The 25,251-nt window shown below is 47.2% G+C and overlaps 1 protein-coding gene across 1 annotated transcript in view; it reads right to left on the reverse strand.

The window, feature by feature from the left end:
- PRKCH (protein kinase C eta) overlaps positions 1–25,251 on the reverse strand; it is a 112,621-nt gene that overhangs the window by 15,241 nt on the left and 72,129 nt on the right. The window contains exons 11-12 of the mRNA XM_066551656.1: positions 4,108–4,246; positions 3,045–3,233 (exon numbers count right to left, since the gene is read on the reverse strand). Of these exons, the coding sequence (XP_066407753.1) occupies positions 3,045–3,233; positions 4,108–4,246 (328 nt within the window). The remainder of the gene's footprint in view (positions 1–3,044; positions 3,234–4,107; positions 4,247–25,251) is intronic.

Genomic DNA, 25,251 nt, shown 5'->3' on the forward strand with positions numbered 1-25,251 from the left:
CATAGTTTTGTTATTATCAAGAAACTGCAAAGATGAACAGGGTGCAATCTTCAGAAATCATGTGGTTTCTGATGGGGGGAAATTGGTGAAATGCAGTTACGCAAAATGAAAGCCAAACAGAGCAACAGCATCTGTGAAATGAGTACTAAAACTTCCTATCCTTGTTTAAAATGAAGCTCTTCACAAAGGCAGATGGATCCAGTGCTTTCTAAAACTAGATACATCTATTTGTAGAGCATCTCTAAGCACCTGTACCCAAGTACACCTAACAATTTGATTTTCATTTCAGAGCTTTGTACCATTCAAACTCAGTGAGTGAATTCTCACTAGTCCTGCTCAAGGTTAGAGACCAGAACTTTTAGTGAGGGGATAATCCAGTTATTAAGGCTACTAAGGCCTTAGCCTGCAATACAAGAGAATCCAGGTTTAATTCCCTGATCTTCCACAGGCTTCCCATGCCATGTAATTACTTACAATCATTTATGTCACTGAAGTAGCTGGATGCTGATTTTCCAGAGCTCTTAGCATCATGGTTAGAAAGCACTGTCACAGCTCTAAATCAGAGCTCAAGTGCATGTTTTGTTGGAGAAAAACAAAATAGCAATTAAAAGATGCTCATTTAGTCATAATGCTGCATCTAAGAGAAATATTAGCATCAAAAGTGTGTAAAAAAGAAAATCTACATACTTAGCAGCTCGAAAATTTACTCTTTCTCAAAAAAACCAGGTTTACCACTCTGTGTTATACTAACCCCTAAAAATACTGACCAAATATTATAAAAAATATAATAAAAAAATTTAATACCTCAGCAGTGATAACATTTGTTATCATTCAGAAGAAATCAAAGTGTCTGTGTGTGTGGCTTCCATTTTAATCTAGAGCCCCAGACAATCTCTTGACAGGATGTGTCCTTCCCATTAAAGCCAACATGCTCTGATGCTTCTTTAGAACTCAGAAGGAAAGGAGGAAAGAAGGAGCTCTTCCAGTGAACAGCTCTTGGCCCAAAAGCAGCTCCTGTGAAGCTGCAGAAATTCAGCCTGCAGGCAGCTATCCCCAGTGCTGTGAAATGAGATGCAGCAATCACCTCCAGGTAGCAGCCACCCAGGGAGCAGAAACACTGAGGAGCTGAAGGCCAGTGAGCATCTCAGCTGTCAGTTCCCAAGTCAATCCCAAGACTCCTGGTGGATGCCCCAAAATTCAGCCTTTTTCCCCAGAGCAGACACGGTGTAGTGCTGCTCTTGAGCAGTGCATGTGCCTTTCAGAGAGGCAGCTTTGATTCCATTTGTTTGTCACCAGCAATACACAATACAGCAGACAAGCAGAGGGGCTGGAGTGGAGACTGTTTTTCAGGCAAGGAAGCAGCAGTCACTGAGCTGACTGGGTTTTGGAGATGCTCAATGCTTTCTATTTGAATTCCCAGCTCCCTGCTCAATTCTGGCCCTCTTCCTCCAGTGCCCCTTATCAAATTCCTTGTCTATTAATCACAGAAGGGACCTTAAGCTGTTAAAATCTGGGCTCTGAACACAAACTAGAGCAGCCTGGGGTGACTGCAGCTTGCACTGGCTGTTTTTGGGAGGCCCTATCAGCATGAGGAAAACACTCATTTCATCAAGAGGCTAAAACACAAATCATATTTTATTACACCCTGAGATTCCTGTTATGACAAGCATCTACACGACCACATTTTACCTCCGTCTCATAATTATGCAATTTACCTGCAACAAATCCACTCCTCCAGTACTTGTCACTGCAGAAGAGGAATTGGTACTTAAGAGGTACTTAGAGTTCCAGTTCAACCACATAAACACTGCTCCAGAAGCTGCAATGAGTCTGAAGTTCATGTTTATATTTAAAATACGTAGCGAGTTATTTCCAAAACCCAAGACGGCCTCCAGCATCACAATCAATCAATTCTGAGCACAACAAGTGTTTCAATGCTCCTCTTACTCCTCCAGGAGTGGATTTTATTTGACTTTGGTGAAATTTATCAGATGCATTTTCAGCTACAGGAAGCAGTTGCTTCACTCACATACAACAGAAACCCTTCAGCAGAAAATTTCCACATTTTCACAACTAAAAACTCTTCTCTTTCCCTCAAATGGTCCCATCATTGACTACCCCATTTCTCTGGGCCAGTGCTCCATGACTTTCTATTAATTACTACCTTATCCAATTATTTTTTAGGTCCTCTATTACCATAATATTTACTGGTATCCACTCTTAAATGCATCTTTGCTCACAGTGCTTTCTCAAGAAAAGGGAATACTCTGATCCTTCTCTTTCTAAAAGGTTCTTAGAGATATTTGGTGATGTGATGAGGGTCAGGAAGAAGTCAGTAGCAGAACAGTCAAGTTAGGTCTCCCAGTTCATAGTTTAACACTCTTGTCATAAATCACCTTTTGATTCCTTACAGAAAAACCAGGCAGTTCCAGTGCATTAGGCTCACACAGAGCCCAAAATCTTAATTCCTATGTCACAAGCAAAAATGTGAGGCACGTGGATAAAAGAACTCCTGGAAAAAGCTGGGAATAGATGGCAGGACAAGGACAGAGTGTCACCAGCAATAGCTCTCCTCAAACTTTTTGCTGTTTCTTTTCCTCCCAGACTCACAAAAATCAAACCCCTGTCTTTGCATGCAGATAGGCAGCAACCCTGGGGGATGTTGGCATTACCAGAAAGGATTATCAGGACGCCTTCACTTCTTGGCCATATGGTTGCTACTGATTAAACCCTGTATTTACCTGCTGCTTCTGTTCTGGGAGATGACCACACACTGTCAATCATTAAGCAAGCAGGGGAGTTCCCAGACACACAGACAGGCTCACATTCTGCTTGCCAAGTTGGCTACTAAACCATATAACTGTGCAAACACACCTAAGTGTGACAGGATGTTCTTTCTGTTTACCCTTCAATCCCAGATAAGAGGAGGGTCAGGGTCAGGATCTCACGCGATTTCAACGTGCCAATACCTTGGCCCTGCTCTCTTTTGCTGGAATGAGGCTGGAGAAAGCTAGGACAGAGAGCAAACAGCCAAAGGAACTCACTGCTTTGAGGATGGCCACGGCATCCTGCTGCAGCCACGTTGGGTAGACGACTTCATCGTTCAGAATGGCCTCGAAGAGGTCGTCCTCGTTCTCGGCCTCGAAGGGCGCGTGGCCGCACAGCATCTCGTACAGCAGCACCCCCATGGCCCACCAGTCCACATCGGGGCCATACAGCATCTCCTGCAGGATCTGCAGCACGGGAGGAAAGAAACACCGACCCTGGAGCTTCATATGGCAGCAGGGGAGGAAAGAAGGATTTGGAAATGGTAGCGCAGAAGTTCTCGCTAACAGCGCTCACTGTTAGGATGTCCAGGAACATGAAGTGATCTCACCCTGGGAACTCCCAGATCAGCACAAAGGTACACAAAGGGCTGAATTAGCTTGGCTGGGTCACCTGGGAAGCAAGGCCTTAGAATGATGCTGGGGATGAGCTGGAGGAGAAGGGGCACTCCAGCAAAACCTGCTGAGCAGCCACGTGTGTGAGCCGACATCGCCTCCGCCTCGCCCTTGGGAAGAAAACACCTACCTGGCTCCTGCTGCAAGGCTTTCTGCAGAGGGGAAGCAGTGTGAGTGTGGGGGAATGGTGCAAACATCAACCACAGACAGAAATTCAACTGTGTTGAAGGATGTGAAACCTTGTTGGAACATCTGGCAGCATCTGGAGGGCAGCTGCTCCTTAAAGAGGTGTTTATTAATTTTGTAGTGAGATTGGGGAATGACAGAGTGTGAGGAGGTAGAAAAAGGAACTGTGGAATGAAGGAGAATTCAATCTCCTTTCAAATCTAGCTGAGACAGCATCTCTATGTGCCTCTCAAGACTTTTGCAGCCATATTTCCATTTTTCACCTCATATTTTCTAGAGAAAAATACAGGCTTATTTTGGTGCATACAGCAGCCTGAAGATTTACTCATGCTTTACTTCACAAGGGGCTGATAATACACCTAAGGGGGAAACCTTGAGCTCAGCAATCAAATAAGGCAAAGCCAAAGACACTGGCAGTTCCATGCTAACCTACACTTTTCACATGGTGGCCATTTTCCTGACCAAGGAAAGGTTTCCTTACCTCTGGAGCAATGTAGTCTGGAGTACCACAGAAGGTGGCTGTGGTGATGCCATCACGAATGCCCTCTTTGCACATTCCAAAGTCTGCCAGCTTGCAGTGCCCCTCGTAGTCCAGCAGCACATTGTCCAGCTTCAAGTCCCTAAAATGAGAATATTCAGAGTCGCTGTGTGCTTGGAGCAGCCCCACACAGATGCAGGCACCATCCCAGGCCTCAGAAGCTCAACCTGCAACCTGGGCAAACCTCATCATCATAAAAAAATTAACAGAAGTCATGCAGGAGAGGTTTTCTTTTGCTTCTTCTCTTACAAAAGGGAGGGAGGAAGAAGCATCACTCTGCCAGTGCCATTTAATGTGGGCAGGTGCTGCAGGAGTTTGCCCACATGGGTCTCCAAACACACCACAAACCTGGCTGGGAGGGCTCCTGCTCGTTTAGCTCAGGGACTCACTGGAGAAGAGGTTGCCAGAGCTGTCAGATTGTGTAAGGGTGTTATGATGCAGCAGAATGCTGCACACAGGCTGCACTCTGATTCAGCAAAGCTGCACTGGAGCACACACTGGAGCTGGGGAGCCCAGCAAGGCCTCTGCAGAGGGCAAGCACCTTCCCTGTTCTCCTGAGGTGCTGGGGCCTCAGTCCCTGATCTCCTTGTTATCAGCCTGACTGATAAACCCCATCTGGAGCATCATCCAAGCTGAGAAGAGAAGAAACTACCTACTGACATCACACCACATGGGCAGGGGGAATCTTCAGGCAGCACAGGATGCCTCCATCATAAGGCAAACTCCTAAAGTCCTCCCAGCTGTATCAATTCCAGCAGTGCACTGATATAAGCAGTGGACATCCCCCATAGCCCTCACTGGAGTGGGGACCTCCTTGTCACTGTCCCAAGAGACCTGCAGCCCAACAAGCTGCAGGGGGACACTTTTCTCAGTCCATCACCTCTAACAGCCTGGGAGCTCCTCATGGAAAGCAGAGCTGCCAAAATGACAGAGCCCTAACAAAGCTTATCAGCTTGCCTGACCCTGAGATTGCCCAAGGGAATAACCTGCAGCCAGAAGCGCTGTCAGGAACACCACGGGGTCATCTGCAGATTTAGGCAATGCTTGCCTAAAAATACACCAGCTCATAGCACCTCTGCTTTGCAGCTGCAAAACAAGCTGCAGGCAGCACTGCAGATGCAGGAGAGGAGCTCTGATGGGAGCTCAGTGCATCACAAACAGGTCACAGCTCAGTTTTTGAACTGTCTCAGGTGTTGGCCCAAGATGTGCCCAGAATCCTCACAGCAGCACCATGATGGAGTGGCTTGACAAAGGAACCTTCAAAGTCATTCACAGCCCACATCAGGATCAAAAAACTAAATATATTCTAGGGTCTCAGAACCCCTTCATGTTGGCTCTAGATCCATTTTGCCCTTTAGTTGGATAATCTGTTTCCCTAGGAAGCATGGTAACATCAGTGGTGACATCTCCACAACAATATAAAAACCTATGGTTGAGCTGAAATCTGAAACCAGCTTGATCCTGTTCATCCTCTATCCATGATCCTAAAGTGAGAATCAGGGGCTTGATGGCTCTGTTGTGCACTGGCATTTCCACAGCCCAAGGGACTCCAGACAGCCCTCCCTCAGCCACTCTGGAAAGATCAAGGACACATTGTGTAAGACAATCAGAGCCACATCTCCTGAAGAGATAAGGAGAAGTATTCTTAGCCTCTTTTGAATGGAGGGGAAAGCAAAGGATAGAAGTTAAGAAATTTGCCTGTGTCCCCCAGAGACAAGGCTGAACATCAGCTTCCTGAATTCCAGCTCAGGTCTTAATCACAAGATCACACATCCTCTCCCCTGAACTTTAGGATGGCTTGGCAACACAAGCCAGCAAAAAGCTTTCTGCAACACTGCTGCCCTTCCCAGCAGGCCCACAAGCTGCCCAGTGAAATCTGGGTGCCAAGGACAGTGTCCATGCCTGTTTCATGCTGCAGTGTTTGCTCTGGGCAGGATTCTCAGCAGAAGACACTTATTTTTTCCCTTCTGAGAATCACAAATGATGGCTGAGGCATGTGGGCAAGGGCTTGTCCTGGAAAGGCTTTAGGGGAGCACAGGGAGAGGTTTGTGCGTGGTTGCCCACGACAGCCCATCTTCAGCAGCAGTTTACAGCCAAAGCTCCTGTTGCTCTTCCCTGTGGTTCCTGGCAGGGCAAGGAAGCCCTCCAAGCATGAAGGCAGGCCTTGTTTTCAGGAATCTGCCACGATGTGGCTGAAATGGACAGTTTATTCTTGGCTTGGGTTTAAATGCAGCAAACACCTTCTTGGGTCCCGGGCAGTGCTGACTGTTGTGATATGCCCCTAAAGATACAGCTGGAAGGGGAATTTTGGTAAACTCGCTTGGAGATCCCCCTAGCAAACCTCCTTCTGTTCCCTGAAACATCCACCACATCCTGGAACATTTTGGGCATACCTCAAGATACACCATCCTCACATGTGAGCCAGCAGAAACACAGTCCCAAATGCAGAAGAGCAGAGGTGAGAGACACCTGTGGGGCTGGGCCAGCTCTGCTGAGCACCTCCCAGCCTCTGCCCCATAGGACATGCTGCAGATGTCCCAAACCCCTGTTAGATCTCAGGGCACCATGCTCACCCCAGCTCTGAGATGGCAGGAGCGCTGCAGGTGTGAGAGCGCTGTGCTGGCTGTGTCCTCCCAGAGAGCCTCTGTCTCTGTAATTACCATTAAATTTAAACTGTCTGCCTCTCTCTGGGTAGCTCTAACCACATGAGGCAGAGCTCCAGCCCTTGGCTCCTCCACACTGCACGTTAAACCCATTAACAGTGTCTGTTGTCTCCTCCTGACTTCTGTCCAGCAGCGTGAAACCCAACACTCGCATTTTCTATTTTCACATAACCTGTAATGTGACGTTACTCTGGCTCTCACTTGCTCAGGCCCTTGGCTACGTGCAGATCCTTTCAGAAGAGGACCTCCCATGACCACAGAAGGCTGCTCAATGCTCTCTGCCCAGCAAAGTGACAGCAGATCATCCTACACTTCCCTCTTGGAGGTCTCGTGGGCCAGCACAGTGGTAGCCTCAGCCACGGGCTCCTCTGGAGCCTGCTCTCTCTGGCTGCCCCATAAGATAAATCCCTGGGAAAGCTGTGGTTTGACCATTTGTCCCAAGCCATCCCAGCAGCTGTGAGCTCTGAACTCACTGCTTGATGCTGACAGGTCTCCCCATAAGCCAGCACGGCCACATGAGAGGAAAAACACTGACAGCTCTCTGAGATTTACAAGGAGCTCTTCATTTTCACAGCAAGGATTCCGGGAAGCTGATGAAACTGGAAGCCATCCAGCTCAGAAAGGCCAAATCTACCTCATTTCCTTAATACTTGCATTTTCCATCCAATATTTTTAGCAGTTCCATGAAGCAGTAACGGCAGAGAGGTTTTCTGAGGCTGCGTTTCTAAGGTCCAGCTGAGGTTCTGCCTCTCACTGGCAAAGCCTCCCTGGAAAACAGGCTTCATCCTGACTCAGAAAAGGCTGTCTTTGTCCTCACCCTCAGCTATGGCACACTGGCTTAATGGCCTTGTTTAGTCTAGACCCAGAAGAAATGACAAAATGAGCTGCTTCAGTGTCACTCACTGAGAGAGGTGTTCTTTGCACATCTGCTGCTCGAGTTTGACGTTTGTAAAAAACCCAAAATTACAATTGCAGATGATCTGGTCCTTTTCCAAAGCATCTGTCAAATGCAATTTCCCTGCACCAGGGACTTTTGCCAGGGAATGTGTGTGATACACATACCTGCCATCTCCTGATGTAGAAACTGTAATTGAAAGGATGAAGTTGGGAGAGTTTTTCCCTTATTTTGGTTTCATCACCCTGTTTTGGTAAGGGCTGTACATGTAGTAAAGATCCAGAGGTGTAAGGGTGGCAGACACTGGCTTCCTGCCTCCCCTCAAGGTTATCCCAGGTTTGCTGATCTCAAAGGTCCAGTTTAAAGCTCATTAAAGTCTGGTGCTCCCATCTCAATGCAAATCACTCAGTGGTGCCAGCCACAAAGGTAAGCGTGGCTAACAGGAACTCCAGCCAAATGGTTTTCAAAAAATACACAATGAAAAACAAAATCCCCAAACCTGAAATTAGCTAAATGAGTAATTTTGGCTTTTCTGAAGGGAAAACTTTCCCTTTAGACACTCCTTGGAAACACATTTGGGTGAGCAAATGTGCATTCAAGTTCCATTGCAACCAGGGATGAGATTTTAATTTTTCTCCACCTCTTCTGCTGAAGTCATTTTACTTCACAAAAATACTGCAATCTCCATCATGATGCAGAAAAATGCATTTATATTGCCTGGTCTGGTAGCCAAAGTAATATACATTTCCAACTTCTGCTCCAAAAACATTGTAATTTTTTTTTTTTTAATGAAGCAACTTCAACACAGGAGAATGAAAGATGTACAACCTGCAGAATACCACAGTTGGTAAGATAGTTAAGGAAAAGGCAGTAGTTTTCAAGTTGGAGGCTTTGCTCCAAATGCAGTGGACAAGAGATTTAAACCCATACTTTGATTAAGTAAGGAGGAGAACAGATGGAGGCCTCAGTTTTATGTAAAGCCCTAAATACTCCTGTGAAGCTGATAATGTTTCCCATTTTCCTTTGCATTCATAAGGAACATCCAAACTAAAATACTTCCTTTTACCTGAAACCAATGCTGTCTTGACTTGCAAAAAAAAATTGCTTTTAAAAAGCCTTAACATTTATTTTGGGCCCACAAAACTATTTTTTACCTTTCTTTCCATACTAAATCTTGGAGACTCGGTTAGGAAACTCAAAGAAAATAATTATTTTCATGAATCTATTCCCACCAGCTTTGGATGAGGGATCTCCACATTTTGTCCCCAAGATTTTATACCAAGATTTTGGAATTAAAGCAGCTTCTACTCTAAGTCTTGGGTTGTAGAGAGCTTGCTTGTAAATTCCCTCACAGAAAATGGTTCCTATCTCCCACATTTTTCTAATAACAATCAAACATTATTTATTTCTATGATCAAGTAAGCTTTTATAACCAGAACCTCACACTCTCATAGCCCCAAGGAAGAGTTAAGCATGTCCTAGGCAGTGGTAAAGCTGAGTGGCAGCATTAAATACAGGCTGACACCTGCAACATATTCTGCCAGAGCTAAGACATAAAAACCCAGGCTGAGCTGCTGGTATTTGCTTAGGCACATCTTTAGGGCAGGAGGAAACACTGAAATCACAAATGAAACACCAGGTTACTGGCCTTTGATAAAGGGAACCACAAAGCTGAGATCAGAAAATGATCAAGCTGCACCAAGCTGGAGAAAAAGAGTTGAAATCCTGAGTTTTGCTGCCAAATAAAAAGAGGTAAGACACTGTTGTTACCCAGCATATAAGCAGTGTGTAGGCATTTGCACACACCACTGTGTGGGCATGGCAGGCTGAGATGGAAAGTGTTGCTTTACACACCTGCAGCTTCCCAGCACAATTCCCAAAATCCCATGGGATTCAGTCCGTGTGCCCCATCCTCCCCAGCACTGCAGGAAGGAATGTCAAAATACACAGCGACTGCAAAACGTAACTTCAACTCTTTGTTTCCTTGAAAAACATTCCTTTGGGTAAAGAAAACATTTATTTTGGTTTCCAAACAACCTCTGAGATGAAACCCACCCAGACCACTGTCAGCCACACAGACAGCCTGGCTACAGCAAACTGCAACCTGCAGTGCAGTGTCACAGGACAGAAATGAGGGGAAGATCTCTCCAGATATTTGTAATTCGTAAATACCAGAAAGTAGGAATGAAACATAGCAAGTGCCCTTCTACACTGGCCTAACAGCCAAGAGTTGTTTTCAAAATCTGACCAGACTTCAGTGTTTAGGGACTGTAAATACAGCCACCACGGCTCCAGGCTGACCTTCTCATTTCTCACAAAGAAAGCAATAGCAGAAATGTGATCTAATGATTCAAGGATCCAACTCAGACTCGGGGTAAGTGGTACAAGTAAGTGAAATTCCACTGAAAATCCACACTCATTGCTGGGCCATTGAACAGTGTTCAGGTGCCTGTCCTTGCTGGCCATGGGAGCCAGAGGAGGCTCGTGGGAAAGCTCCATCCTACAGCCAGCTCAGCATGTGAGCAGGGCTCCAGCCAGGAGCCCAGCACCATTCACATTCCTGGGGCTGTTACAGCCTCATCCCACCACAGCACATCCTGCAGACTCCTGGGAGGGGAATGGGGCAGAATACAACGAGAGCCTCCTGCCTTGTCTCTGCTTCACCCAACCCACCCCGCTGGCACACAGAGCACAGAGCTTTGGGAATGCTCTGCAGCCATGTGTTGGGATAAAGGTGTGATGGATTAGGGATACTCAGCCTCCAAAGCAGGCTCCACCTCTCTTGCAACACAAGATGTTACAGCCTGATGCAATATGGACTCAAGTCCAGGGTCAGACACAGCCCTGGAACATGCTGGAAGCTCTCACCACAGCACATGGCCAAGGAGTGCCTGAGGGCAAGGTCAGGAGTGGGTGAATTAGCCCAAGACAGATCCTCACACCTGCATCTGTGCTCTTCAGGATGCCCAAAGGCACTTGGTATCAGTCTTGCACACTCATGGGCTAAGTCTGATTCTTGCTCTGCTGCTGTTCAGACTAAAAAGCAAGCACTGCATCCAGAAGTGCTCTGTCATTATTATTTTAAAGTCAAGCAGCCCTTCAAGCACAAGCACAAGTTCCTACAAGCATTCTGCCTGCATTAAGGCAGCACCATGGGGTTTTTGGCAGAGATGGGCTGGCACCCAGTGCTGCTGGCTGTCCATCTGCCTGACCCCTTCCTGCCTGCAGGGCTCCCTGGAAGCAGCTCCCAGCCCACATCAGAGCACTGGCCCTCTCCTGCTAAGCCCCGGGCTGCTGCTCTGGAGACAAAGCAGCGCCCAAGGCTCTGACTTCTCTTCCAGCACAGGAGATGGCATCACCCAGCATCCAAGACCTCTCTGGTGGTTTGAAGCACCAGGACTCCCACCTCCCCTGCCTCTGGGCACTTCAGAAGGGCACCTGTGGAAGATTAACACAATTACTCACAGGATTTCATTGCTGCTGATTCATCCTCCAGTTAAAACAAGAGCAGGTAGGCTCAAGTATAAAGACTAAAAACCCTGGGCACACCACCAGAGATGATCACAGAGCTTCCCCCAGGCTGGTGGTACAGACCCAGTGGGACCTCACTGAGTCCCTCTGGGGTCAGGCACACCCACAAACTTCCCTTTACTACACCCAGAGCAGCTGTAAGAGGGCTGATGACAGTGTCCAAAGGCAGCTTTACAAGGGCAAAAAGACATGGGGGACGTGTGAAATGGGGCAGCCACGAGCCAGAGCCATTACTGGTGAAACACAGACGTGCTGGAGGTTGCCACACTGGAGTAATCCCAAAGATGGCACAACCCCTATAATTTATTTAAACATCCAAATTGGTGTGCGTGCATTTTTTTATAGATACTTACATATAATCTATGTATTGTTTGCTGCACTTTTATATGGGACTCTACTCAGGAAAGAAGAGCTACACTAGAAGTGTTTCCCTGGATCCCAGAGCATTTGTCCTCCCATTTACATCAGGAAGGGGAGAGGTGGATGGAAAAAGGCTTCGTGTCCAGTTTTTGGTATGGATGCCACGCTCTCCCTCTCTGGATGAGCTGCCAGCCTAGTCCTGTGATGGACTCCTCAGTCCCACTGGCCAGCAACACTGGAATTTTCTGGCCCTGAAACATTACTTGCTGAGTTTCTCCCAACAGAGCTCCCATTTTACTGTTGCCAGAAAAAGAGGGAAAAAGAGAAAAAAAAAAAAAAGAAGAAAAAAACCCCAGCAACCACAATGTTTCTTTTTGTGCATCCCATTGCCTGAAGTCTTCAGAGGAGGCACACAACAGACTCAACACCCAAATGCAGGAACAAGAATCAGGGGACTGATGGAGCTAGGAGAGGTTAAAAAGCACAAGCCTGTTGTGTCACTTTGACAAAAATAGATCAATGTTGATTCAAAGCCTGATATGGAAATCAAACTGAAATCAGGTTTGCGCCCGCAGCACAGCACGGTCCCAACACTACAAGATGGAGTGAGAGTTATCCAGGATTAGTCATCACCAGCTGCCCACAGCCCACCACAGGGCTGTGAAGGCTCCAAGCTGTCCTGGTAGCACCAGGGTTGGCCTGTGCTGCTTCCCTCAGCACACAGGACAGGTCCCCACTGTGTGCCACTAACCCTGCCCTGGGGGAATGAGCCAGCAGCCCACACCAAAGGGACTCTCCTGCTCTGCTCTTCCCACAGCTGCCATGGAACCCACCCTCCCCACTACAGTCTTAGGGGGAATATTTCACTCCTAGAAATATCAAAGAAAATAAAAATGAAGGTGTCCCTATCCATCAGGATGATGTGTGCAGACTGCCCCTGGCACTGGCTTGGGCAGCAAACCAGCCTGTGCTGGTACTGGGAATGCCAGCAGGGCTGTGTGGGAAGGACACTCCTGCCTGGAACCTGTAAATCTGGTCAGGCAGACTTCTCCACATTCATCTGATACAGGCAAGGTTCACTGTACTCTGAGCCTGACTCTAAATCCAGGGAAATCAGTGAAAAAAAAACAACTCCTGTCAAGTTTACTCAAATCTGAAATAGGCCCTGCCCTGAGAAAAAAAAATAAATTACTTAACCTTATTAAGGCTCTGAATTACAGATCCAGATTTATAAAGCTAAGGCTATAGGTGCTAATCTCTTTTCTATAATGAAATAAACAAAGCTGAAGGCAGAAGTACTGTATTTTTAGACAGGATTTTTAAAGCACCTTCCTTTGGCCTGTAAATTTCCACTGCCAAACTTACTATTAACTTTTGAGGGAGCATCTGTGCTGGCCCAGCATGGCTGGGTTTGAAAATCTCACCATCTGCACTGAATTTTTATGCACAGAGCAGAAGAACAGTCTCCCTGCTAGTGACACATTGTGGGCACAGAGCACGCAGCCACCCCACTGCTGCACAGGAGGGGGTCCTGCCTGGTTCCCCTCGGAAGAAATGAATGAATGAATTTCCTAGGCAATGCTGTTCCTTAAAAAAACAAACTGACACCATGACTGATAGAATTGGCTCTTTTTTTTTTTCCAGGACTCCAGGGAACCTTTAGGCAAACACGGTGCTTTCCTGACTGCTCTGATCTCTCTGCTGTTGACCACAGCAATCACTTAAATATAAAATGGAAGAGGCTTTTGTAGGAGCCTAGAAGATGGGTCATTATCCCAAGATTTAGTTTCTCACTTCATGTGAATTACTGTCGTTACTCACTCATTACAGGTGATTCACCCAGAGCTGTGTGAAGCCCAAGGATCCTGGATAAGCAGGGCAGAGCCAGGTGGAATTCCTGGCTGGGCATGCTCAGCTCTCTGCAGTCCCACTCTGACTCCTCCCGGGCTGCCTGCATGCAGGAACCAGTGACACTGACCTTTGTGCCAGGCCAGCAGGGACACACCAGATCCCATGTGTCACCCCAAATGCCACACAGCATCAGACAGACCCCAAACTGCCCACCAACAACGCTGGCTGGTGTTATCCCCTTTTGCTGAGGCACCACATCAGATCAAAACTCAGAATTACAGATTTTCTACCCAGACCTCCCACGTTTACAACACAGACCAGAACTGCACAACAATACATATTTTCTATTACAATACAATATTTAGTCAACTTGAAGGCAAGGTGATTCTCAAAAAACTCCTTGTCTGTCCCCACTAAAGTTACACTCAGGTGGCATCCAAAGTGCACTGTTTTTTACCTCATGTCCTCATCAAAGTTTAGCACTCTCCACCTACAAGGCCACATTTTTATTTTGTGGCAGGAAAGTACTTCTTAATGTTATTGACAATTCCAGTGGGTTCAGCCATCAAGTACTTCAAACTCATCTCCACAGTCAAGTACTGCTGCTCTCAGACTGGACTGCTGCTCTCAGATACTCTCCCATGAATAAATAATTGATTGAGGACTAATGGAAAACCACGGAGGCTCAGGGAAAGCAGAATGACTGTACTGTCCTGAGGAAAAGGAATAAAAAGGGCATTATTTCAATACCAACATGCTGAAATGCATCACCCACAACTGACACATTAAAGCTAATGAACCCCTGGAACTTTTCTAGATGGATTTGCAGACATGGAGCAATAGATGGCCCATGTCCCCTCTGCACTTTGGGGACATCATTTGTCATTTACCTGTCCTCCATCTCTGTTCTCAAACAGACTCCACAATGCTTTGCTTCACAAATGGTTTGCAAACTTCTCCATGGTTTTGCATGAGGAATGATTCCACAGTAGCTGAGGTGATCCCACAGCTGTGAGAGCACAGGACACTGTTTGGGGGTGGTGCTGTGGGTGCTGCAGTGTGCTTTGTCCTGGGCTGTTAACAGGAAAGCAACCACACCATGACAGAGTGGCTGCTTTCCCATCAAGGTTATGTCCAAGAGCATTTGGAATCAGCTTTTGAACGCTGGGTTACTTCACTTCCCACCTCCCATTGTCCCTGTGGTGACTTGGGAAGCACCACAGTGATACAAATGCAAACCCATCCTGCTTCCTCTCCAGCCAATCCCTTAATTTGGCACTGCAGGTTTGGAATCCCTGAGTTTCCCTTGCACACTTGTGCTGGAATCCCACAACCATCCCACCCACCTGGAATTCAACCCTTGGGCATTTGGTTTGCTGCCCTCACCCCAAGTGCCTGCTGGCACTCCTGGCACCACCAGCAACCATCACCATGGCTGGAATGACTCAAACCAGACAACATCCAACAAGATGATAATGTTTATCAACAGCCTCTCATCCCTCCACAGCAACCAGGGCAGTTCTGCCCAGGCATGGATCTGACACCCAGGATGATGCTCGGATGCAGCAGGCTGTGTCCCAGAGCTGATCCAAGCTGCAGGGATCAGGCAGAAACACTTTTTCTGCACATCCCCAGATGAGCCTGCCTGGCAGAATTCTTTGGCAAGTGTTTCTCCACCCTGGCTTTCCATATGGAGCAGGAGCACTGCACAGCCCGCCGGCCCCAGTGCCCACACGGCACCTTCATTCCAGAGGAGTCAGAGCTGGTGACACATGACTCAAACACGCCCTGAGCTGCTCTTAATCCCAGCAGCCAGCGAGCAGAGCTCCCCTCTGTCCTCAGCTGCCCTTTTCTGGACAGCTGCAGCTTTTCCTGGCACCTGACTGGAAACCCTGTGGCTTTTACCTCGTGTGCATGAGGTAAAACGTGGATTTGGGCTTAGAGCCTTCCTGCATCCTGAAAGGGAAGTGTTGGGGTTTAGCACTGTCCAGCTCTAAGGTGGACAGTGGGGCTGCTTTTCAGAACCTACAGACAGCAAGATCCCTTTTGCTGGTGATTTAAGTCTCCTGCTCCAGCAGCACAGCCACAGTGCTCTCCAGCTGTACCTGCCCTGTCACACCCTGTCCCATCCGTGCTCTTCAGGGCAGTGAGGGTGCTGCAGAGATGGAGGGGGAACCCAGTGCTTCCCCACACCCTACAAAAACCTCAAAGGCAAGAGGAAGGCCCTGTGTGTGGCACAGCCGCAGGCTCTGCCCCGGGCAGAGGACAGCACTTCACCTTACTCATGTTACAAGCAGTTACAGGAATGGAGTCATTTCCCGGGTGGCTCTGGCCAAGCTCCCCCCACAGCCCTGTGTGGTGCTACCCAGGACTTCAGGGAATCGTAGAGGAGAATCACAGAATGGCTGTGGTTAGAAGAGGCCCTAAAGATTGTCTCATTCCAACCCAGTTGCCATGGGCAGGGACATCTTCCCCTGAAGCAGGTTGCTCCAAGCCCCACCCAGCCTGGCCTTGAACACTTCCAGGGATGGGGCATCCACAGCTTCTCTGGGCAGCCTGCTCAGGTGGCAGCCTCACTGACTTCAGCCAGCCCCTCTCTTCCTTATCACACACCCCAAATTTTGCCAGACCCTGCTCATATCACACTCCACTGCTCCACAGCACTGTCCCCTAGCACGGGCTGAGCCATTCCCAGGACCAAGCTGAGCCATTCATTCCCAGGACCAAGCTGAGCCATTCCTAGCTCCAAGAACCACTCAAAGAGTGAGACTGGGAAGTCTCACCCCACCTCCACACAAGTCCTACATGGCTCTGCTGCTGGTATAAACCACAAGTTACTTCATGACTTTCTGGCAGCCACAACTGGCATCATCAGCCAGTGAGTGGGAAGGGCTGTACACCCATGAGAGCAAAACCACAGAGAATTTAACCCTGCAGTGGGCTGGCAGAAAAGCCATGGTACTGAGAGCTCTCAGAGTAGCCAGAGAGCCAGAGGCTGTGACTCACTGGGAGAGGCTGCACAAAAATAGGGCTTTCAGCAAGACCCACAGGGATTTCTGCAGGGAGATTCTTCCCCTAGAGACAGGCAAGGGGACTCGCCTCACCTTTCCCTTCAGGGAGCAGATCCAATGACTGCTCTGCCAGAAGAGGAATTCACTATTGTCCAGCTGCTTGTTTCCAGCCTGGCTAAAAATGGGATCACAGGAGACTAATTGCTTCACTGGAGGAAAAAAAAGAACCAGTCTGGAGTGATGGAATTATTTTGTAGACTGTTGTTGTTTGGGTTTGTTTCCATCCTGGCTTAAGGAGCATTAATGACTTCAGAAGGGGGGAGGAAAGCCATTAGAGAGAACATGATCCACACAGATACCTCTGGCCCAGCACACACTTCTGTTCCAGCCAACCTCCACAGCTCTGATGGCATCCCTCCCTCCTCCAGCCCTTCAGAATGCAGGAAGGTGGCTGAGAGCAAAGGGAAATGTTAATTTTTCCCTTTTAATTGGCCTGACTGGAAGTGCCAGCCTCCCTGCAGCTCAAATACTTAAGCATGTTAGCTATGCTCAACAGCATCTCCAGAAAAACTGCTGTCCCTCCCCAGTGGCAGGGAAACAAAGGGAAAACATCCCAGAAGAGTGAATGCTCCTGGCAGAAATCAGCAAAGCCCAGAGCCTGTGGAATAAAGTTTGTTTGTTTTGTTTGAGGAAGCCACGCTGAATCTTCTGAGATTCATTCTGGTGTCAGCAGAGACCTTAAGAAACCCAAAGCCAAGACAGGTAATTAATGCTGAAATTCTTCCTTACATAACAGCACTGGGACAGACACTCACTTGGCCAGTGCTGTGCAGAGTTGTGCCAGCAGAGCCCAGAGAAAGCCTGGGAGCCAGCAGTGCCTGTGCTACACCCAGAGGCTCCAGCCACGCTTACACGCTGTGGGCTTCAGGGAAATAGGGATTGTCTGGGCATGATGTGCCAATTTCTATAACCCAGCTCTGCTAAGGACAGCTGTCTTTTAACTGCATCCCCAAGGGAACAGAACAGCCTGAACTGCCCCAAACCACAGCAAGGTCCCAAGGAAAACAAAGACCTGGAAATATTAGGAGCTTCCCTGGAGAAGAGGTGGAGATTTTCAGCATGAGCCTGGTTGTAAGAAAATGAAGAGAAATTAGGGAAGGCTCTCAGGCAATCAAACAGTGACTTCAATTGCCCTGTTCTAGACATGACAGAACATGAGATAGCCAATACTCCATACCACATTTAACTCATGCGCAGCAACAGCCAGGCCCCCAGAGACCATCCTCTCTCTTCCATGTGTCCCCATTCCAATGGCAGCTTACTGGCAATATTTGGCATTTGCTACCTTGCTTCCTGGCCAGCAGGGACCCAGAGATGCCACAGGCTGATGCTGGGAAGAAGCAGCATCCAACAGTTCTGGCAGGAATTTCTGACTGTTCTGTGGCTTGGGAAAACCATCAGTCCTGAAGGACCCCCAGGCAGCTCTGAGTGGAGATGATGAGGGGCAGTAGAGAGGGCAGGCTGCAAGACAGTGTCCCATTAATTTTATCACCCCAAATAGCTGTCCTTCCCCTGGGGCTATCCCTGTCAGGGCAGCCACCAGTTTGAGTGAGCAGAGCAATTTCACAAGATCAAAAGAGTGCAGGGAAATCTGTGACATAGAGACTTTCCATGCATGAATCCAACTTCAGCCCACTCAAGCCACAGATGACCTGTGGCTTTTGGGGTTTGAAAGCTGCTTTCCCTTTGCTCTGGCTCATTTCCAAAACCTCACGAGTTCCAAGAAGCAGCACAGTTTAGTATTGCCTTTTCTGACAGCAGACAGGGAACTAGGTTTTGAGTGGCTCAGTCACTGATAAAAGATATTTATTTAACAGATATGGTGCCACAAAGGCTTACTTGGGCATTTTCTCTTTGTGTAAGGATAGGGGGAAAAAAACATTAATTCAGGCTGGAGTTACACCACTCCTATCTCAAACCTACCACTAGCAGGTCAGCTGCCATCCATGGGTCAAAATTAACTCTGCAGTGCCAGGCATGAGCTGACTGCCTGAACCTGCCTGGCTTGCTGCATCCCAAGCAGCACAAGGGACACCGAGAGCTGTCACCCTCCTGTGGGGGCTGTCCCTGGCCCCAAAGAGACCCCAGCAGGAGCAGGCCCAGCTCTGGCTCCAGGCTCTGTGCTGCTGCAAGGGTGGAGTGGCTGGGCAGTGCAGCCCCCTGACCTTGCCAGGGGATGGACTGTCTCTCTGGGAGCTTGGCCAGCTGGCAGCAGCCACAGCTTCTCCTTGGCTTTCTCATTTATCAAGGCTAGACAGAGTAGCAAGGAGCAGGACTCAGCTGTCAAGGTTTTTGCTCCCTCTGTGCTCAACAGGGTCTAAAGGTAGAAATTCTGGCTGTAAAGCTGCTGTTTGGGCACCAAGTTTCAAGCTACTGCTCAAAATGTATGAGAAATTATATGAGTGATACAGGAATGGGGAACTCCAGCTAGGAAGAATGGTTATAAAGTAATGGGGAAAAAAAAAAAGAGAGAAGGTGCAGGAAATGTCAAAGGTTACAAAGTTGATAAGATTGTGTCAAAATCCCCAAAGCACAGATAAGCATACAATTCCTCAACCTATGGCTAAGAGACACTGACAAACAGAAATACAAAGCACACTAATTCAGCTTTTAGGCACAAGTCAACGAGGACATGGGACCCTGCTACATTTTCATGCTCAGGTAAATGTCAAAAGGAACGTAACAAGATCCAGAGAAGGGAGGAGAAAACCCAAAGCCTGCTTGCTAAATGTCACACACCAGCTCAGACTCTCAGCACAAGTGCCACAGAGTCTGGACACAGAGACACAGGGCAGCCTCACTGCCACAGCCCATGCTGGCTGACAGAAATGTCCTTGGAGAGAGTGAAGGGAGCATTTCCTCCTGCCCCTGCTGCCACACAGGTTTGCACATGGCATAATGTCCCCCTGCTCCCTTGCACAGCTAACCCTGCTTTTCCCCATTTACCCCCTCCTCCATCCTCCTTTCTTTTTCAGCACAACAGCCAAAGATGGCATGACCCACTCTGGCCAGGCACCAAGACAAAAATGCTTCAGATCAGAAATGCTTCAGATGTGGATGCACACATCCTATTGGACAGACTTAGCCGTGGCAGAATGCCTGGATCAGGGATTTAGCTAGTAAATAACCTCTCCTACTTGGAAGTCATTTTCTTGATTCATGAGCACTCCTCTACCATGCTGCTGAGAGATTTGTGAAAGCAGCTCTGGATGTTAATAATAAATCGTGCTTGTGAAACTTTAATTGATTCAGAAGGAATCAGCTCAGGGCATGGAGGATCTCTGTGGTTCTGAACACATCACATTTGTACACAGTTGACACTTGAAGGCTTGCCCCCCTTTCCATTGTTGTCAGCTGGAATACTGCCACTGCTTCTTCAGTGGAATAATAACCAGGTAATACAATTCCAAGATTAAATTGTGCCCTCAGGCACAGCCTCATAAAAGGGGAGGTTCTCCTATTAACCTATTAACAGCAAAGGTGCCGTGACTCAGAGGCCAAATGGTGAGCAATGCTTTCCCCTTGCTCCATGAGAATAGGCCCCATAAACAGCAGCCTGGCCTGCACCAGCAGCTAAGGACAAGCCCCAGCAGCAGTTCAGCTGGCACACAAAGCTGTGCCCACCACCCTGCCCAGGCTACCACTGACAGGAGAGGGACATCTCTCCCACAGAAATTCGGAATTGTAAAACACTTATTACTGCAGCACTACCCTGTCATAGTTGAAATTTTCCATTGTGTTGTTATTTTTAGTTTATATCTGTATCACTACAGGCAGCTCTGAAATAGAATCTATAGACAAGGTGTGACAGTGATGCACCACTGATATTAAAGGTTGCTGGATGGCTTTAAAAAATTCCTCTGCTTGCATAAAAGCAGAGTAACCCACCTTCTCCCTGGCAAAAAGAACAAGATCTAAACATTGGGATTACTGACCAAGCAAACATCAGTTGCCAATCTTGCTGCAGCTAAAAGAGTAAGTCAAATTCTCCCTGGCTAACTGCAGCTATTGCTGCAGGCCAAATATTTCAACACAGAGTCTCTCATTGTGTCTCTCACAAATACAGCAACTTCACTCACTGCAACACGTTGTGATGCAAGAAATCTTCCATTTCAGCAAGTCAGAGGAGCAGATGCAACAGCATTTTGTCAGCATAATCCTTCTTTCAAGAAGTTGTACAAAACATTTATTAAGGTTGACAGAGACCTTTTCCCCAGCTATATATATCAGCCTCCCTAATGCCAACCCAGGGCTCATGTTCTCAGAGAGTGACACTGAAAGCTTCCTCCTTTTGAGATGGGTACAAAAATCAATAAAATTACTGGATTAATGCTGGGCAATTCTGGAGAGCTCAGAGCAAACGTTTTCAAAATTTGTGAAATCAAACACCTGAATGCCCTTGGTATCAGGGAACATATTAAAAGTCAGATGAGCAGTTCTGGCTAAAAACATAACAGTAATATTCAGGGCCAGTTTTTAAAAATAAATTTTAAGTAACATAAAATATATTTAAGCTTTTATGTTTTCTCCTTCTGGTGACCTTTATGCCTTTAAAATAGAAAGAAGAGAGCAGGAAAGACAGAAAACCAGTATTTTTGTAGAAAAGTTTCTTTGTTTCAAAAGTTTTAATCTAAATATTCCCTAGTGCTCTAGGACTTAAAGATTGAGCCTAATTCTGGTTTCCAAGTCTCCATTCTTTGCAAACTTGTCTGTAATTGTTACACATAGCTATTTCTTAATTGCATCTGCATGCTCTTTAATTGTGAAATGCCTCCATGGGGATTTATTAGTCACAAAAGGAATGCCAGAACACATCTCACATCTAATCACCTATCCCCTCCACAGATGAGGGGATTTATTTTTATTTTTATATTTTTATTGCACCAGCACCAGAATTCTCAAACAACACCAAGCTCTCATTGCAAGCACTCCCTAAATGAGTCTGTGCCTGTAAGAGTTCACATGTTTTAATATGTAAATGTAGCAGCTACACCCAAAAAAAGTGAAAGTATGAGAGACTGGCATTCAGCAAAGGTTCTCCAGCCTTGGGGCAGGTGGATGAACTACACAAACTCTTGAGGCCCCTTTGAGCTGGGATTTTTAATGATTTATACAAAGCCATTATATGCAGGGTTTGCAGGTTTTAAAATCAGCCCCTTTAAATAACCATAAAGGAAAAGTAGACACTAGCAGAGCCAACAGCTTCTGTGGGCTATTCAGTAGTCCTTAGTCATGTGGAAAGTTCCACCAAAGTTCACAGACGATATACAGTGGAGTCAATGGGGCACAGAGATCTGATCTGTGCATCTCCAAACAGGACTGCTCTTGCTAAGCACAACTGTAAATCAGGCCTGAGCTGTCCTGCACTCTGACTGATTGAACATGACACACAAACGTGAGAGGCTGGGCTTTTTTTTTTCCTCTCTGCACTTTCCATTTGATCAAGTGCAGAGAAACAATCCTTTAAGCACTGCATGCCAGAGGCTGTAAAAGAGCCCATCTCACAGGCATGCAACAACCACAGCAGAGGGGAAAAGTCTGTGCAAGATGCACTGTCTAGAAGCACAAATCAGTCTACACGAGCTGTTGACTGTCAGATAAAATAGCCACAGACACCACTACACTCCTGACCCTCAGACACATCCCTCTATGTTTCCTAGAGCTGAATGAAGTGTTTCCAGGGACTCCAGCATGAAAATTCCTCTTCCACACTAAGCAGTTGTTGTAGGGATGGGATTGCTGGTGGGGTATTCTGTGCCAGTTTGCAGCTTTTAGCTGATTTGCTTCACTCATTCACCAGATAATCAGCTTATATTTCATCCCTTCGGCTGCTCTCAGAAAACAGCACATCCCTCATTTTGCTCTGCCTACATTTATATCTCCTCTGGTCTTTGGGGCTCCAATCCCACACTGCACTGAGCCCCAGAGCTCCCCCAAACAGAGTTCTTGAAGTGACAAAGAGCAGATCCCACAGCTGAGGTTATGGAGACTCACACCCATGTTGGCACTGGTTGAGCTGTTCCCACCCTTTCCTCAGATGCAAACAACTCTGCCCCCACAGCCAAATCCACGGGGAAAAGAGGCATAAAATACATCAAATCAGCAACAGTTACCTAGGGAGGCATCAACTGCAGCACATTCAAGCAAAAACTTTCACTGAGCAATAAAACAATTTGGGCTGGAAGGCACCTTAAAGATCACCTCATTCCAACCCCCACTGCCATGGGAAGGAACACCTTCCCTGTCCAACCTGCCCTTGAACACTTCCAGGGATGAGGCATCCACAGCTTCTCTGGGCAACCTGTGCCAGGGCCTCACACCCTCACAGTAAAGAATTTCTTTTTTATATCTAACCTCAATCTACCCCTCTTCAGCTTAAGGCCATTCCCCCTTGTCTTATCACTGCATACCTTGCAAAAAGTCTCTCTCCAGCCTTCTTGTAGACCCCTCTTAGATATTGGAAGGCTGTTATCAGGTCTCCAGGCAGCAGCCTGGAGGTCTTTCTTATAAGGTCTTTCAGAAAAGCTTAAAAACACCTGATTGAACCAAAGGCTTATCTTTATTTACCAAGAAAACAAAGCTATGCACAGCCCCTAAGCAAACCACCAGTAATCCCTGGATAGCCCCCCAGCCAGGCAGTTTGCCTTGCAGAGCACTGCTGCTATCAGCCACAGATCCAGTTCCACTGCTCATTTACCTCCCTGGGGAAAGCCCCTTGACTTCAGGGGAAACAAGATCTGGCTCCAGATGTGAAAAAGGGCATCAGAATAAACAAAATCACCAGCTGAAAAACACCCACCAAACAAAACACCAACAACCAAAAAACAAAGCAGAGTGAACATGAGGAATCCCATGTGTACACTGTCTTGACCCATGGAAAAAGCAAACAGCACACTAATAAAAGTTGCTCTGTTAACAGTGGCTGTATGTAATTAGGAAAGGCATTCAGCTCCTGTTTTCAGCATGTAATTTTTAATTGATTTTGCTGAAAGAAACCTTAGTGTTGTTTCAGTTAACAGCAGTCTTTCCAGCAAAACTGGTCTCCATAAAAGGCTTATGTAAAGCTTCCTTCAAGTGTCACAGGCTCATTGTTTGAATTGGCAGGGAATTACCCTGTTGCAAAAAGCCCATTCCCTATAAAAGCCAACAGTCATGAGACACAGAGCTGCAGACCTGATGGGTCTCCTCCACCAAGGAAAGGTGATGAATTCAGAGGCCTGGCCAGTATCCAGCAATCCTTCCAGATCCCACAGGAGAAAGTTTTTCCCTGTCATAAGAAGTCCCCCCCCACAGTAAGGAGATGCTCTCAGGTAACAAACACAGAGGAGCAAACACTGCCTGTTAATATGCTTATCTTATTTTCCTCAAGAGCTGGAGTTCAGCCCCAAGGCCAGGCCATGCTCTCATCTGGATAATTACATAATTATCTTTTGCCTTCCAAAAGGACCAGGCATCCTATTAAAGACCTTTGAGTCACAGGACAGCAGAGCATAGGGATTCTTTGCACCCCCTCCCACACCCAGAGGTGTGACAGGGCACCAGCAGACCCCCAGCCTCTCCAGAGGGGTCAGCTGCATTAGGAACACCAATACAGACACAAAGGCAGTGAAATGAGCTGACCAGCAGGAGCCCTCAGGATAAAAACAAGGTTCTTCAGCCAGCCAATAACCAGTCCTTCCCACCAGCCTTTTATCTCCTCTGGCTCCTGGCCACTGCATGACCTCCATGCTACACCACCTGTAGCCTTAAGGATGGATCTGCCCCTGTGCTGTGCCAAGCACTGAGCTGGGGCATGGGGGTGTCCAAATCTACACCTCAGGCTGGCAAAACCACCACTAAAGCACAGCTGGCATTGTGTCCTGCATGCTGTATCACCTCTGCAGGCAGTGGGGGTGTGTTCTGAAAAGAGACCCTCTCAGCCCTCTAGCATCCCGCTAGTGAGACATTTGCAGAGAGAGAAAGGTTGGTCACAGAAATTCAGGCTGTGCCACTAGGCTGGGCTGACTGCTTTATGTTGCCTTTAGAAAGGTCTTACTGTGTTTTACTGTAAATCTCAAAGCCCCCTCCTCTAAAAAAATCCAACCCCGCCACAATCAAATTTAAGGAAATACTTGGACCTGCCCTCAATACTCAAGTAGGTGACCTTGGCATGTGGATCCACCCACTCCCAAAGCTGTACCTCAGCCCATGCCAAGGTCTGAATTTGAGGGCAGCAGGGCAGACCAGCCATTTTTACAGTAGTGCTACTCAGGAGGAAATGTCCTGCTTTTAAAATAAACCCTTGCCGTCATCCACTATCTCTGTGCTTTTTAGCAGACTGTGAGTGGACCAGCTCCCTCGTACTGAGTAAGCCACTGTGTAACCTAATTCTGCTCAGATATGCTGTTTTGTTTTGTTTCTGGCAAGCACAGAAGCCAAAATATGCTTCCCCTACCCTGGGAACTGCTGAACTGGAAAGTCAAAGTCAGCAAGAGCTGCCTCAAGAAAAATAGCACAATCCAGCCATTAGAAAAAAATGACAAACCAACCTACCTATCTGCAATAGAGCCCAGCACTGTAATTTCCTTTAGAAATAATCTTAGAGAAAGCAGCAGTGCACAAATATTGCCCTGTGAGCAAAGATTTTATTTACAATAAGCATGATTATTACCTAACATTTTCCTGGCAGCATCCAGCATGAGCTGATCCCAAACATGTCCTTGCCCTACTCCTCTGT

This window comes from Molothrus aeneus, chromosome 6 (genome assembly GCF_037042795.1).
Source record: "Molothrus aeneus isolate 106 chromosome 6, BPBGC_Maene_1.0, whole genome shotgun sequence".
NCBI classification, from domain to species: domain Eukaryota; kingdom Metazoa; phylum Chordata; class Aves; order Passeriformes; family Icteridae; genus Molothrus; species Molothrus aeneus.